Source organism: Neoarius graeffei, chromosome 6, assembly GCF_027579695.1.
Source record: "Neoarius graeffei isolate fNeoGra1 chromosome 6, fNeoGra1.pri, whole genome shotgun sequence".
NCBI classification, from domain to species: Eukaryota; Metazoa; Chordata; class Actinopteri; order Siluriformes; family Ariidae; genus Neoarius; species Neoarius graeffei.
Window position 1 is genome coordinate 36,397,152 of NC_083574.1, and position 16,891 is coordinate 36,414,042.

Below are 16,891 nucleotides of genomic sequence, written 5' to 3' on the forward strand. Positions count from 1 at the left end.
CCTTTACTCTAAATTTCTCCCCTCGAAATAGAATGTGGACCAACACTAAAGGGTAGTTGTGAACATCCCCATGCATACACAACACCTTCACCAATTGTGCTCTCCCTAATGCCTCGTCTTGCACCAGGCTTTGGTGGATTGAGGTCTGATTACAGCCGGAGTCCACCAAAGCCTGATACATATCCCCTTGGCTACTCACCGGTATGCGATACGCTCCGGCCCGATCGAGGGCGGTCCCCGGCACGTCAGGGATCCGGACCACTCTGTTCACCTCCATTGCCTAGCACTGATGCTGGAGGTGCCCCAGCTCCCCGCAGCGTCAGCATACCGGCCCAGGCTCTCCCTCTGCACCGGTGTTCCGGAGTTCACTCCCCTGAAGGGGGGAAGAAACAGACATGGAAGTAGGAAACAGTAGGGCACCGTGGGTGCGGTGGGCTGGCTAGGGTGGAGCCGGCCCCCGCCTCCGCGGTGGGGGAATGAGACGAGGAACAGAGGGAGAAAGAGAAGAGAGGGGAGAAGAGGGGACATGCCGTCCTGCCGTCGGAACAGCCGCCATATGGTCCTCCGCCAGCTCGATGGCCCGATCCAGCGATGCCGGGCGATGGCACTGGACCCACTCCGCGGTTCCTTCCGGAAGTCGGGCGACGAATTGTTCCAGCGCCACCAGGTCGATGATTGATTCCCTTGGCGTCATGGTTGTCGGCCCTCAGCCACCGCCGGCAGGTGTCCCGGAGCTGCTGGCCAAACGCGAACGGCCGGCTGACCTCCTCCAAGCGCAGCTGCTGCTGCTCCAATGTGCGCCCCACATGTTGGACGACGGCCCTGCGGAGGTCGTCGTAGACCAGCCGACTGTTGGCGGGGAGCTGTAGCGCGGCCAGCTGCGCCTCGCCCGTTAGCAGGGGGAGGAGGTGCACTGCACGCTGTTCCACCGGCCAACCCCACGCCTCTGCTGCCTGCTCAAAAAGAGCGAGAAAAGCTCCAGGGTTGTCCTGCGGACCCATCTTCGTTAGGGTAAGGTGGGGAGGGTCCGCGCCGGTGGTGATGGCGGACCCCGCCGACGTGAGCAGGTGCCGGAATGCCTGGCGATCTTCCTGCTGCGCCAGCACCAGGGCTTCGAACTGTTGTTCTTGCTCCTTCCGGAGGGCAACCAGCGCCTGGTCCTGGCTCTGTTGGGCCGTGGCGAGGGCATGGACCAGGTCCTTGAAGGGGGAGGGCTCCATGGGGCTGTTCTCTTCCGTACTCCGAGTCCCGGGTTTCGGCACCACTGTAGCAAGAGTTCTAGGTGGGTGGAGCACAGAAACACGGCAGGCCAGAACTGAGTTCTCAAAAACTCTTTTATTTTAGCTTTTCAGCTTTTATATTCACTCTCTCACATACATACACGCACGCTCACAAGCGTTCAGATTGGGGGAGAACTCCCTTCCTTTGCTCTCCCTACCCTCTTTATAGGGCACGGTCACTGGGGTAGACACACAAGCACAGGTTAATTCCCATCAGGTGAAGTGATTCTACCACTTACCTTCCCTAACTCCGCCCTCCATTCACAGACTGACGCTTGACCACGCCCCCGCTGCCACAAAGTGGTTATTAAGAACAGCCCTAGAAAATAGCCTGAAGAGAATGGGTCAATTTATTTTTTTTCGTGGTCCGGTTTCCATCAAATCCTGCGCTCTGATTGGCTGGCGAGCGGGTCCGTATCCTACGGTACGAACCCCGGTTACGGACCTCTGGCGACTCGCTCGTTCACAACAACAAACATAGTAGCATTTTTTGTCAACATTTATTTTCGCGGGCGGCATGGTGGTGTAGTGGTTAGCACTGTCGCCTCACAGCAAGAAGGTCCGGGTTTGAGCCCCGTGGCCAGCGAGGGCCTTTCTGTGCGGAGTTTGCATGTTCTCCCCGTGTCCGCGTGGGTTTCCTCCGGGTGCTCCGGTTTCCCCCACAGTCCAAAGACATGCGGGTTAGGTTAACTGGTGACCCTAAATTGACCGTAAGTGTGAATGTGAATGGTTGTCTGTGTCTATGTGTCAGCCCTGTGATGACCTGGCGACTTGTCCATGGTGTACCCCGCCTTTCGCCCGTAGTCAGCTGGGATAGGCTCCAGCTTGCCTGCAACCCTGTAGAACAGGATAAAGCGGCTAGAGATGAGATGAGATTTATTTTCGCATTTCTCAGGAGAATAGCATTAATTTTACATCATGGATAGCGATAACTACAGTGTTCACAGCGAAAGCGGGTCTTACTACCCTGAGGAAGACAAAATAAAAGAAAACATTTCAGGAGAAAGCTAAAAACCTGTAACTGTTGCTAATGCTGAGCAAAAACATGGCTAAATCCTGAATGACTCAATTTTATTTAAATAGGTGACTACATAGGTGTCAAAAAAAAAAAATATATATATATTTTTTTCTGCCATGGTAGTGCACTTGTATACCGAGGAGGAAGCCATTTGCATTACAGCCGTGCATGAGGATTCAAAATGGCAGCTTGGCTCGCTTTTCCCTTTCGGGCGCTCTCGTTTTCTGTTAGAATTTGGTAAAGAAAAAAATAAATGTTATTTACCAGCTTAAGGTCGATCTGTATGGTGAAATACTGTGACCTCGGCCTTAAATACTGACCTCGGCCCAGAGGGCCTCGCTCAGTACTTTCAAGACCTCGGTCACGGTATTTCACAATACGGACCTCCCAGCTGGTAAATAACATGTATATTTTACCCAAACCTTTACAAATGTGGGTAAATAATTATTGTTGGTTGTTAAGAAAATGAAACAACTTTTTTGTTTTTGTTTTTTTTAAACAAAGGTAATATTTAAGTTGATGATAGGAAAATAAATGTGTGATTTGTTTTTGGTAACAAAATTTTCTTCGTTTAATTTCTTTCAAAAACATCAGGGGTGGAAAATGAATCTTGAACCTGATATTGTGAATCGAATTGTGAATTGAGTGAATCATTACAAGCCTAGCACATTACCAAGTGTGTGTAGAAATCACATGAGGGCAGAGAACACTGAGCTGACACGAAATAAGTTATACGGTATAAATTTCTGGTTTGAAACTTGCTGTGTATCATCCAGCAGTTTTTCTCTCTCTTTTTGTTCATTGGGCCAAATGTTTCTGCAGCTCTTCAGCTCTGTCCTTTGGCTCAGTTTGCGACTCAGTTTAGCAGCTCACATCTACAAAAATACAGCAACCCAAAATACACTGCATATGTACATGACACTTCCTGCCCTTGATTCAGTCGATTCAGTCGTTTTCTCACTGCAGTCGAACTGCACTGGAGTTTGCTTGGAAGCGGGCCAACACCACTTCACTCAGAGACACACTATTGTTTTGGTCTACGCCTGAATATTCTCACCTGCGGTCATGAAAGGGCCCTGAATCGTGAAGTGATTTGTAATGGGATGAGTCTCAGTTTCACCTCTGAGCCTGCAGGCGGTGCTGTGGTTTAACTCCTCAAACACACATTATCATTAATAGTTATTATAATTCAGCACAAACTGGGTTCCTTTGTTAATATGTGATGCTGTGTGCATGATTTGTTTATATTTCTTGATTTATGTTGTATGTTTGGGAATTTTTTTTTTTAAGTAGTCTCATTATTGAAATGTTTTATTTAAAGGGGAACTGAAGTCATTTTAAAACTTGCTTTATTTCTTAATTTTCGGTTAATTCGGTTTTATTAACCGTATATCGTGACTCGTATTGGCAGATTATATTACACTTATCGGCCTTTTCGTTTTTTAGCCATGCTGAATGTAGTTCGTTTGGTCCACGGCAGGCGTCGCTTATCCGTGCGATCTTCACGAGACTTGTGCAAGACTTCGAAACGTGAAGTGTCAACGCCGCCATTTTGAAAACTGTTTACACAGCGGCCAGATCGTTCCAATTTAGATTAATTTTGAGATTTGCCAGCTTCATCAGTGATGGAGATTATTCCATACGGCTTCGAACCAACGTGGAGTAGAGAAGAGTCAGAAAGACGACAGAATAAGGACAAGTCCGTCGCAGTGGTATTTACGTCATTACTGTCGCACCGTTCAAACGTGCCAGATTAGGCGGTTGGTGGGTTTTCAAAATAATAAATACACGCATGTATTTCTGTGATAAATACATATTATACTGGGCGCATTTCCCACATAATCCTCACTAAGGTTTCAGACAGCACTACAAAATGGCGTCCACACTATATTAGTGCCCTATTATAGTGAGTAGGGAGCGATTTCGGACACGGAAAACTTCCGGCTTGATTACGTCTGCATTCGAAGGAGGGCGCGCGCGTCTTTTGACAGCGTTGGCAGATGTTGGTCACTTTGATTTCCGCTGTACGTTTTACTTCTGTCCTAGAGTTTTACCTTCTCTCCTCTCCGGGTCAGAAACATGGCCAACTCTAGCTCGCCACATTCACCACCTCGAAGTTTTCCACCTGAGATCTCTTAGACAGATCTTGAATGTCAAATGGTGGCAATGTGTGACAAATCAAGTGGTCCTGGAGCGGGCGAAATCAACTTCCATAGAAGCCATCCTCCGTAACAACAGACTCTACTGGCTCGGTCATATCACTAGAATGGATGACACCAGAATCCCCAAACAGCTACTGTTTGGAGAGCTTAAGTGTGGTAAGCACTGTAGGGGCAGACCCCATAAATGGTGGAAGGGACTGTGTTAAAGAAGACCTGAAAATCTTTGGTATCGACATCAAATCATGGTACCAAGCTGCGCTGAACCGCTCAAACTGGCGTGTTGAAGTTCAAGATGGGGAAACGTCTCTGCGAGGCGAAACCGAACAGCAGGGCAGAGGAAAGAAGGCACAGGAGAAAGGGCTGGGAGGGTCCCCCATCGTCAATGTATTGACGGGGACTATAAGAAGTAAGAAAAGACGATGTCTCGCACAGGTCTCAGCAAATCTCGTTTACGGCCATTGCTTTGACATATGGACCGATTATATATTACATAGCATATTTCAAACACTCATAACTTGCTCTAGCAGTGACAAAATAGCGATCAAAAATGCATTCCTATACAGTGCCTTGCAAAATTATTCATACCCCTTGAACTTTTTCACATTTTTCCACCTTACAACCACGAACTTAAAAGTTTTTTATTGAGATTTTGTGATAGACCAACACAGAGCAGCACATAATTGTGAAGTGAAACGAAAATGATAAATGGTCTTCAAAATTTGAAACAAACAACAATCTGAAAAATGTGGTGTGCATTAGTATTCAGCCCCCTGCACTCTGATACCTCTAAATACAATCCAGTGCAATCAATTGCCTTCAGAAGTCATCTAATTAGTTAATAGAGTCCTACTGTGTGTAATTTACTCTCAGCATAAATACACTTGTTCTGTGAAGGCCTCAGTGGTTTGTTAGAGAACACTGAAGAACAAACAGCATCATGAAGACCAAAGAACTCCCCAGACAGGTCAGGGATAAAGTTCTGGAGAAGTTTAAAGCAGGGTTAGGTTATAAAAAAATATCCCAAGCTCTGAACATCTCAAGAAGCACTGTTCAATCCATCATTCAAAAATGGAAAAAGTATGGCACAACTGCAAACCTACCAAGACATGGCCGTCCACCTAAACTGACAGAGCGAGCAAGGAGAGCACTGGTCAGAGAAGCAGCCAAGAGGCCCATGATCACTCTGGAGGAGCTGCAGAAATCCACAGCTCAGGTGGGAGAATCGACCTGGCGACTTGTCCAGGGTGTACCCCGCCTTTCGCCCGTAGTCAGCTGGGATAGGCTCCAGCTTGCCTGCGACCCTGTAGAAGGATAAAGCGGCTAGAGATAATGAGATGAGAATGAGGTGGGAGAATCTGTGCACAGGACAACTATAAGTCGTACACTCCACAAATCTGGCCTTTTTGGAAGAGTGGCAAGAAGAAAGCCATTGTTGAAAGACAGGCATAAGAAATGTAGGGGACACAGCAAACATGTGGAAGAAGGTGCTTTGGTCAGATGAGACCAAAGTTGAACTTTTTGGCCTAAATGCAAAGCGCTATGTGTGGCGGAAAACTAACACTGCTCATCACCCTGCACACACCATCCCCACTGTGAAACATGGTGGTGGCAGCATCATGCTATGGGGATGCTTTTCTTCAGCAGGGACAGGGAAGCTGGTCAGAGTTGATGGGAAGATGGATGGAGCTAAATACAGGGCAATCCTGGAAGAAAACCTGTTGGAGGCTGCAAAAGACTTGAGACGGGGAAGGAGATTCACCTTCCAGCAAGACAATGACCCTAAATATACAGCCAGAGCTACAATGGAATGGTTTAGATCAAAGAATATTCATGTGTTAGAATGGCCCAGTCAAAGTCCAGACCTAAATCCCATTGAGCAAGACTTGAAAATTGCTGTTCACAGACGCTCTCCATCCAATCTGGCTGAGCTTGAGCTATTTTGCAAAGAAGAATGGGCAAAAATTTCCAGTGTCTAGATGTGCAAAGCTGGTAGAGACATACCACAAAAGACTTGCAGCTGTAATTGCAGCAAAAGGTGGCTCTACAAAGTATTGACGCAGGGGGGCTGAATACTAATGCACATCAGATTTTTCAGATTTTTATTTGTTTAAAATTTTGAAGACTATTTATCATTTTCGTTTCACTTCACAATTATGTGCTACTCTGTGTTGGTCTATCATAAAATCTCAATAAAAAACGTTTAAGTTCGTGGTTGTAAGGTGGAAAAATGTGGAAAAAGTTCAAGGGGTATGAATACTTTTGCAAGGCACTGTATTTAATAAAACGAGAAGTAGAATTTTGATGATAAAAAGTTTGCCTTTTATGTTATGTGTTCTAATTTTTAGGCTCTGGGTGAATCTCTGGGTACCGGCAACGATGTGAAAGATATGGACGTGATAGACAAAGTGATGCGGGTGAGTCCTGCTTTGAGAAAAATGTCGTTTGTACAAGATTTCCTTTATGTAGTTGGAGAAAGAATAGGAATAGCCCAGAACTAAATGTCTTGATCCTCATAGATTTTAGCTGAACTTGTTCCATAAAGTTATTTAAATGGATGATTTGTGTGTAATTTCAAAATTGAGCCATCATCTCGAGCTTTCCTGCCTTAAACTTGGAGAGTTTGGGTTTAAGGACTATAACGATGCCAAATATGATAAAGAGCAGGAAAAAAAGGGTTTGTTTGTTCAACATGCAGTGATCTTATAGCAGCGTTCATGTTTACAGATAGCAGTAGTAATTTGTACTTTATTCTTAACTGCTTTGGCTCGTCCGTGCTTTGAGGCAAATATTTACAGTGCGGTAATATGTTTATGTGGTACTTGCAGTATGCCTTGAAATTTCTCGAACAGGCTTAAAAATCATTTACATTTGACTGTTTGTTTGTTTGTTTGTTTGTGTGTGTGTGTGTTTGGGTTTGCAGTTCTTGCTGGGTGTTTGGGCTAAAGACCTGAATAGCAGAGAGGACCATATTAAGCGGAGCGTACAGGGAAAGCTGGCCAGCGCAACACAGAAACAGACAGAGTCTTATCTCAAGCCTCTGTTCAGAAAACTGCGCAAGAAGGTACACATCATCTCTAGACTGGTCTCTGTGGGATGATGGGAGGTCACGGAGTGTAATTTTCTGCACCTCTTCTGCCGTAGACTTTGTCTGCAGACATTAAAGAATCCATCACAGACATCATTAAGTTCATGCTACAGAGGGAATACGTAAAGGTGAGTATGTAATAATCGGTTTTGTGAACGTAGCGTAAAGGGGGAAAAAGGGCTCGATTGAAGTGCTGCTTCCTCGTTTCGGATTTAATCAGCTCTGAGTACAGAATAAAACTGAACCCACATCATGCTTAGCTTGTTATATATATTGTATGTGACTCAGCTGATTGATCACAGACGGGCTTCATTAGAGCTCTCTCTGCTGAATAGATATGAAAACCCTTACCATCAAATTTCAGTGCAGAGATTCGGTCAGCTTCTTACACCATGATAAAAGAACATTTCTGTAGATATTAGGAAAAAAACATGGATTTTTATCAGTGTCGAAAGGAGTTGAGAAGTCATTTCTGCTGCACGTAGCCAACCACAGCGCGAGTCATAAGCTGTACGTTTCAGAACAGTAGTGAATCTGCCCAGTAGTAGCTGACCTGCCAAAATCTCCCCAAATCAACCAGGAAGTCACAACGGATCCTGAAACAACATCCAAAGAAACACAGGCTTCTGCTGCTTCGGTTACGGTCAGGGTCTGTGACTCGGCAATCAGAAAGAGATCGTGCTTCATGGGAGAATAGTAAGGCAGAAACTTCCACTAACCAAGAACACAAACTTGCCAAGAGGTGCCTGGATGATTTCCAAGGCGTGTTGTGGCCAAATGAATTAAGAGAAGAATTTTTTGGATGACTATCTGGCATAGAGCAAAACTCGAAAGTGTTCTACTGAAAAGAACATCATACTGATCGTGAAACGGGGATGCTTTAATAATAATAATAATAAAAAAACTTATAGCACCATTTGCATACTGTGATCAAAAGCACTTTGCAATATCAAAATTAAACCAGTTACTAACAAAATATCTAAAATATACATATGTTATTTACCAGCTGGGAGGTCCTTATGGTGAAATACCGTGACCGAGGCCCTCTGGGTCAGTATTCAAGGCTGAGGTCACGGTTATTTCACCATACGGACCGACCTTAAGCTGGTAAATAACAGGGCTTTGAACCAGAATTTTTTTCCTATTGGTTCGTTCCGAACAGAAACGGAATTTTAACGTTTCCGATTTTGGGTTCCACCATTAAATAGACGTTCCCGAACCGGTTAGAACAAAAAAAATTCGTTCGCGGAACGGTTAATTACGTTCCCTGTCAGCTGTTTAACAAATGGCTATAAAGTTATGTCTCTGTCTCATCCAGCTTAAGCCAAATGTAGGCTAATTCTATTACAACCTTCATTAAATAAGACAAGAAATAATTCAAAACAATTATTATTTCAAATGTTGGCGATTTGGATTCTCAGTATGTCTTCCCATCTACACAAACAGAAAAAGTGCCAAAAATGAAAGAGAATTCGTTTAGTGTGTTACCAAAGGCTAGTCAGGCCCTATGGAGGGCTACCGCATGACGTCACCGCGCCGTGAGATTTTGTTAGGCGCCATATTGGAAGACCAAGTACACATCTATGCAAGTACATACATACATAAAACAAACTACACCTGAAATGTAGGTCTCGTCTCTCGAGCCCGCGATGATTCCCGTGGGAAGGGCAACAACTGATACATTTTTACAAACAGCCAGTAGGGAGGTTGCATCGTTCAGGCTCTTCTTTGCTTAGACGCTCAGTAATTCACTTATCACATGGAGACGTGATAGTAGTCCACCTTCCCGCTCTCTCCATTCAGTCAGCGAACGTCACACAGGAAGTGAACCCCAGCGGGTCATAGAAACTTGCGCAGGAGAAGAATGGCTTTTTTATTTGTAGGCTACGGAAACTTTGAGGAACGAAATAAAAACCGGTATTAACCGGTTACCATTATTTTTAATAAGCGTTTCTGTTCCGGAACATAAAAAATAATAAAGTTTCTGGTTTCGTTTCTGTTCCATGTGAAATAGAAAAAGTTCCCGGTTTTCGTTCCTTGAACCGGTTCAAAGCCCTGGTAAATAATATATTTATTTTTTTCTTTACCAAATTCTAACAGAAAACGAGAGTGCCTGAAAGGGAAAAGCGAGCCGAGGCGCCATTTTGAATCCTCATTCACGGCTGTAATGCAAATGGCTTCCTCCTCGGTATACAAGTGCACTTCCATGGCAGGAAAAAAACCTACATTTTGCCACCTATGTAGTCCCCTATTTATACAAAATTGAGTCATTCAGGATTCAGCCATGTTTTTGCTCGGCGTTAGCAACAGTTACAGGTTTTTAGCTTTCTCCTGAAATGTTTTCTTTTATTTCTTCTTCCTCAGGGTAGTAAAACCCGCTTTCGCTGTGAAGACTGTCGTTATCGCTATCCATGCTGTAAAATTAATGCTATTCTCCTGAGAAATGCGAAAATAAATGTAACCAAAAATTGCTACTTTGTTGTTGTGAACGAGCGAGTCGCCAGAGTCCGTATCCGGGGTCTGTAACTGGGGTCCGTATCCTACGATACAGACCCGCTCGCCAGCCAGTCAGAGCGCAGAATTTGATGGAAACCGGACCGCGAAAAAAATGTTATTCCACAAAATTGAGTCGTACATGAGCTGATAGCCGACGAGGTGCGTAGCACCGAGTTGGTTATAAGCCATGTACGACGAGATTGTGGATAGAATAAAACGGTTATTCCACTCATTCACTGGATTTTAAGAAATAGAGCATTTTAATTTTTATTTTTTGCAAATTTGATAAAATCTTTGTACGAAACGTCCGACAAAATCATTTCCGCTTAGAAAATTGTCTATAATTGTAAAGCGTCCTTGGGTTTTTAGAAAGGCGCTATATAAATTGAACCTATTATTTTTATTTATTTATTTATTTATTTATTTGTTTGTTTGTTTGTTTGTTTATTTTTTAGAATGTAACAAACCGGTGAAATGACAGGAGCAATTTGTGAAAAATGCTTTAATGATAATTCTTGGAAAAAAAAAAAAAGATGTTCTTACCATCAAATACTTTGATTCCATATTTTGTTGATTTTTTTTTTTTCGGATTTTCTTCTTCTTCTTTAAGTTTTTTGGCGGTTGGCAAACCAACTTAAAGGTGCATTACCGCCACCAACTGGGCTAGAGTGTGGAACAGGAGATATTGCTGGAGGGGGATATTCTTTTTAGCTATTCCTGGTCCCCCCCCCCCCCCCCCCCCCCCCCCAAGTAGAGTTTTTCCATGTCTGAAATCGCTCCCTACTCACTATATAGTGGACTGTATAGTGAGGATGCCATTTTGTCGTGCTGTCCGAATATATAGTGAGAATTATTACACCCTATATTGTGCGCTCAAAGCATCCCACAATGCATCGTGAAAAGTAGTGTACAACCGATGGTCACTAACCAAAGCAATATATCCCATCATGCATTGCGGTTGCGCTGAAAGAAATCAAATTAAAAGTCTCAAATCTGATTTAATAAAAGGCAGCAGGAAAGAATAAAGTATTCAGCCTTGATTTAAAAGAACTGAAAGCTGCAGGTACTTTGTATTGATCAATGTGGGAAATGCGCTCAGTGTAATATGGATTTATCACAAAAATACATGCATGTATTTATTATTTTGAAAACCCACCAGCTGACTGACCTGGCACGTTTTAATTGTGCGACAGTAATGACGTAAATACCAGCGCGACGGACTAGTGTTCAAAAGCGCCCCCCCAATTTTACCAATGAGCTCACTATATAGTCCTCTATATAGTAATTCCCTATATAGGGAGTAGTGAACGAGTGAGCGATTTCAGATACAGGGACGGTCACTTTGATTTGCGCTGTACGTTTTACTTCCGTCCTACGATGTCTCGTACAGGTCTCAACAAATCTCGTTTACAGCCATTGCTTTGACAAATGGACTAATATATTACAGAGCGTATTTCAAACACTCATAACTTGCTATAGCAGCGACAAAATAGCGATCAAAAAGGCATTCCTATATTTAATAAAATGAGAAATAGAATTTTGATGATAAATTTGCCTTCCGTTCTCCTTTAAAGGGGAACAGAGGACAATATATAGAGTAAATATAACAATAAAACACACATTAACGAACCTTATTCAAGACTTACAAAAGTTTTTTGTTTTAAGGTTGGAAAGTTATAGTGTTTTGAAAGTAGATCGAGCAAACTATTTCCGCAGTTTGAACAGCCCGCCATGATATTAATTTTATCCAATCAGAATGCACGTTCATTTTCTCTGCGTAACACTCATGACGTATGTATGTGCCCAGTTGTGTTGGCTCATTGAGGTTGGGAATAGCACGTGTGAAATACCTGTTTCTGCCTTTTGCGACGATTTCGCAAGTCCACGGGTGGCGCCTCTCTCATTGCAGCAAATAAATCTGCTGGACTCGTGAGCAACTCCACGTTACATTTTCCGCACGAGCACCACGCCGTGTCACCTGCACGCAGACGCTCTGCCCCACGCTCGCCATGCCCATGGTCAGCATCAGTCTCATCCTCGCCGTCATCCGAGCTTTCTTCTCTTATTTCATCACCGGAGTCGAGAGTACCTCTCCTAGCTATTTTAAGTTCGTTTCTTAAGACAAGGATTTTTTAAGATGTTACCTTGTTGACTGTTTCGGCGAGAATCGTCCGCCTTCTTCAAAACAATCACCAGATGTGTCCTGGGGGAGCGACCTGACAGCAGGAGGCGTGAACTACCTGTCAAATTGGGCGGGACGTTCACGCCTCCGTAGCATAACATCAGCTGATAAGGCACGTCACCACTCGACATCTGGTGACTGTTTTGAAGAAGGCGGAAGATTCTCGCCGAAACTGTCAACAAGGTAACATCTTAAAAAATCCTTGTCTTAAGAAACGAACTTAAAATAGCTTTAATAGTTAGACATAATGAACTTCCACTACATAGTACCTCTCCTAGGTTCAAACTGGTACCCTTCTAAGCCATAGCCTGCTTGCAGTGTGTCTTGCGGGATCTCTTCGTATGATTCGACAGAGCTGTCGCTTTCACTTGATGCGCCCGACGCCATGATTACACGCTTATCTCCTAGTGCAGTGGGTAGCGCTGACGTCATGGTCTTTTAAAAATGGCAACTCTTGTGCGGTTTAGCGTATAAAGTATTATATTTACAATTACCAAGATATTTCGTTGTTTTCTAGTATATAAATTTGATAGAATACTTAAGAATACGTTACTTTGTCACATCAGCAACTGTATATATTATATTTGGTACCCCTTTAAATTATTACTATAGGGGTGCATCGCTGCTTTACAACTTGAATGAGAATCATGAATTATGCTTTGTATCAGAAGTCTTTAGGAGAATGGTAAACACAGTAGATTCGATCTGATACGGAGCTCCAGATTTCCTTGAATATGCAGAACCTGCAGTGCCAGATCTGTCCTGTAATGTTGGCGTTTAGAGACTTTAAATCTGGTCTTGGCAGCTTGCAGGTGCCTTCTCCACGTGTTAAATATTACCTGCTCTTCATCATTCAGCTTAATCTGGCTAGAAAATGAAACGTACAGGATGTTGTTCTATAAAGAGCCAACCACATGGGAAACACATTGCAGGTTCTGCAAGAAAGAAGTCTTGACAGTTATAATTTGTGCCAGATGGCTTACGAAGTCTGTAATGCTTTCAAGCATTAAACTAAAATAGTGCAAGCTACAAACTGACAGCTAGCATAACTCTAGGTAACTAACAGCTTTAACATTCATTTAGCTCCTCCTGATTCGAAATGCAGTCGCTGCATTTTCTTGAGTCTCTCTCTTTTATCTATCTTTATCATGCATCTGTGTGAAATAAATACATCACGAAACTGACCGAAGAGCATGTCACGTTAACGCATAAAATCCTACCCAGCGTGCACGTCTTGAAGAGATCGATCCGTCTCGATGATGCAAGGCAGCATTCCGATGATGTCATGTTTGCGTGCAGGCGAACGATGCATACCTGCAGATGGCGATAGGGAACGCCCCATGGCCCATCGGCGTCACCATGGTGGGAATCCACGCTCGTACCGGCCGAGAGAAGATCTTCTCCAAGCACGTCGCTCACGTTCTCAACGACGAAACGCAAAGAAAATACATCCAGGTTGGTTATCGATGGAAATGTGTTTGTAGTCGGTGTGTAAATGTTTTAACGTGTGTGTGTTGTGAAGGATGAAGGTTATATGATGCTAACTGGATGTCTCTGTCTGTTCAGGGTCTGAAGAGGTTAATGACAATCTGTCAGAAGCATTTCCCCACAGATCCTTCAAAATGTGTGGAATACAATGCTCTGTGACTGACGCGCGCACACGTGCTGCCATTTCTATTGTAAATAAATTGTAAATATTATCAGAGCACCAGGCTGAATAAATAAATGGTTTTTAATAAGAGCTTATGGAAGTAGGTGGTGTTTTTTGTTTTTTTTTTTTAAATGGCACTTTTTTTGACCCTTGAGAGATTGTGTGTGTGTGTGTGTGTGTGTGTGTGTGTGTGTGTTACTTTCTTTTTTTATTCGCAGTAGACTATAGTTTGCGGGGTTTTTTGGTGTTTCTTGTGTGTTTCTTTCTTTTTTTTTTTTTTTTTAAACTAGATATGTAATACACTGCACCCAGTTTTTTCCCCCCATGCTCCATGTACAACCCTTTGGATGGAACATTATATTTGTGTTTGTCAGGGGATCATACGTGCGTCAGTGTTCAGGATGTGAGTCCCGAGCTTGAAGAGTGGTGTAATGGTCCATTTATGGCCTTTAGACACCACAGGTATTTGCTGACTCATTCAAACCCCAACTATGATAAAGTCTTTTTGAGTTTCGAGCTCATTTGCCATAATAGCTGGCAGGAAGTGCTGAATCGGAGGGTGAGTGAGTGATTTCCTGCTTCCAGGACAACTGTATACTATCTATAAAGCTATTGGCAGTGTTTTTTTTTTTTTTTTTTTTTTGTGCAGGACTTGGCTGTTTTTGAAACTCGACATTAAAACAAATACAGCTCCTCCCTTCAGCGGTTACTCGAAATCCATAAAAGCAAAGCTTAGCGAATGGACAAATGTAGTAAGGTGTCGTCCTGCCAGCGTCTCACTAAAGCGGAAATGTCCTGGGTTCATTGGGTTGGGATGTGAAGAGTGTGGAGACCGTAGCGTATGATTTACATCATCCTCATCAACTCATTCAGTCACTGTGTCAAATTGTGCTGGCTACCTATCGTCCTGCCTAGACCCCGAAGCCGTTTGTTTTCAGGATAATGGCTGGCTGATGAAATTATTGGCTGGCTAGCTGACTCAGCCAAAACCTTAATGGCTGCTGCAGCCACCAAAATGTTTATGGCTACAAATGGCTGATACTGGACGTCACTGTGTGGCATATATCCGGGCGAACGGATCAAACAAATGGGGGGAATAAATAGCAAATTACCACAGGTCCCCTGGTCTCTTACTTCATTGTAAATATAAATCTAGCAAGATTGTAGTTCAATGCTAATAATAAGCTAATCTGGATTGTTCGAGGAAGGCATCTAGCTATCTACTCTCACTAGCAATGACCAGTGAAGGACTGGCAGCTATCTTACTATGATGAAAGTAGAGTGGTGGAGTACTTTTTTTTATCAATCTCGAGGTATGTGAAACAAACAAAAAAAAAATACCTTTACACTTTCCCTCAGCAGCGGCAAAGAATGCAGCCATCTCATCGATATCGGAGTCGATTGATGCTCTGGGTGGGTTCCCGGGTTCCCCAGTGTATCGTGGTAACGGTGTGAGGGGCGGGAAGCCAGACAGGTAGTCACAACGGCAAGCTTGTGGTGGCTCTCTGTGCTGTGATATCAGTTCTAAATCTCTACAGTGTATGCCTATACGTCTCTATTGTGTTACTACTAGTGTGTACAGTTGATCATGTTTGTGTCACTTTTCTTGTAGCTCATGATGTGGATAAACCCATTATTTGATGTACACAATTCTTAGTGGCTCAGTCAAATTTTATTAGATAGCGGCTCAAATTGGCTTACAAAATTATTGGCTGGCGGCGGCTCAAATTCTAAATGGCGGTTTTAGCGGCGCCTGGCGGCGGCTTCGGGGTCTAGTCCTGCCTGTGCGAGGACCTGGGTTTCCTGGACAGTCTTCTGTCCCAGGACTAACCAGGCCATTAAGGTGCATTGGGTGGCGCCGATCTCTGCTTCTATAGCCCTTGGCTTCTCGCTGATGCAGCTAAGGTTACAGTGGGGGGGTTAGTCCTCTGGTAATCGTGAGAGTTTGATTCCCCACTTGCATCTGTATTTGCAGCGTGCCTTGCCAGATGGCAGTAACTACCATTTTTATGACGGTCTATGGTATGACCTGACCGTGAGTAGATCTCCCAATCGAGAGGCAGACTCACTGACTGCTAGGCCAACTTAGTCTACCTATCGCAGCTCGTATCACATTTAAGACACTGGTGCTAGCTTACCAGGTTGTTAAGGTTCAACATACCTCCAGAGATGATCCACCCCTACATGCCAGCTAGATCCCTATGCTCAGCTACTACTGGTTGCCTGGTTCCTCCTCCTCCTCTCTGTTCCTGCCCAGTCCATTAAAAACTGCTGTCTGTCCTGGGTCCCCGTTGGTGGAATGACTTTCCCATTGAGATCAGAACTTCCAAACACCTTCAAGTGCAGACTGAAGACTCACGTCTTCACGCTGCACCACTCCACTGCTTCCCTGACCATTGTATAACTGCATATCGGTCTTGACCAACCCAGGCTGTGTTCTGTCTATCCTTGGGTTAGCCGTTTGAGTTTTATTTTTCTCTATTTAATTGTACTTTGTATTTCGCCCGTAGTCAGCTAGGATAGGCTCCAGCTTGCCTGCGACCCTGGAGAACAGGATAAAGCGGCTAGAGATAATGAGCTGAGATGGTTGGTTTGTTTCCTTGGCTGTTTCAGCAGAATATTACACTAGTATTGTGCTGTCACTTGTGCAGTCGGCACTAGAACTTTGTCTAGAAGTTCAGCACTTCGAGTACCTGACTTTTGCATTTGTTGTGTGTTGCTCTGGATAAGAGCGTCTGCTAAATGCCATGTAATGTAATGAATGGAGGCGGAGTCATCCTGGAAGAGATCACACCCATCATGATGGGCATGTTTTATTATAGAATAAAGTTGATTCATGAGAAGAACTATGTATTGAGTTTTAGTGATTCTTCCCTCTGGGGCAGATATGAAGACCCAAATCATGTACAGCAGAGCCACTGGTTTTCCTTTAATTGGTCACTTGATTATTTTATCACTGAAAGTCAAATAAATGGCTTCTGTACACAGCAGTGATATTAAAGGCAATAATTACACAA

At 43.8% G+C, this 16,891-nt stretch overlaps 1 protein-coding gene across 2 annotated transcripts in view; it reads left to right on the forward strand.

Annotated features, from left to right (window-relative positions):
* prpf18 (PRP18 pre-mRNA processing factor 18 homolog (yeast)) overlaps window positions 1–13,964 on the forward strand; it is a 45,279-nt gene extending 31,315 nt beyond the window's left edge. For both annotated transcript variants that reach the window (XM_060923611.1, XM_060923612.1), the window contains exons 6-10: window positions 6,806–6,874; window positions 7,381–7,521; window positions 7,602–7,673; window positions 13,523–13,678; window positions 13,790–13,964. In XM_060923611.1, coding sequence (XP_060779594.1) covers window positions 6,806–6,874; window positions 7,381–7,521; window positions 7,602–7,673; window positions 13,523–13,678; window positions 13,790–13,870 — 519 coding nt within the window. In that variant the 3' untranslated portion in view covers window positions 13,871–13,964. The remainder of the gene's footprint in view (window positions 1–6,805; window positions 6,875–7,380; window positions 7,522–7,601; window positions 7,674–13,522; window positions 13,679–13,789) is intronic.
* Window positions 13,965–16,891: the final 2,927 nt, after the last annotated feature.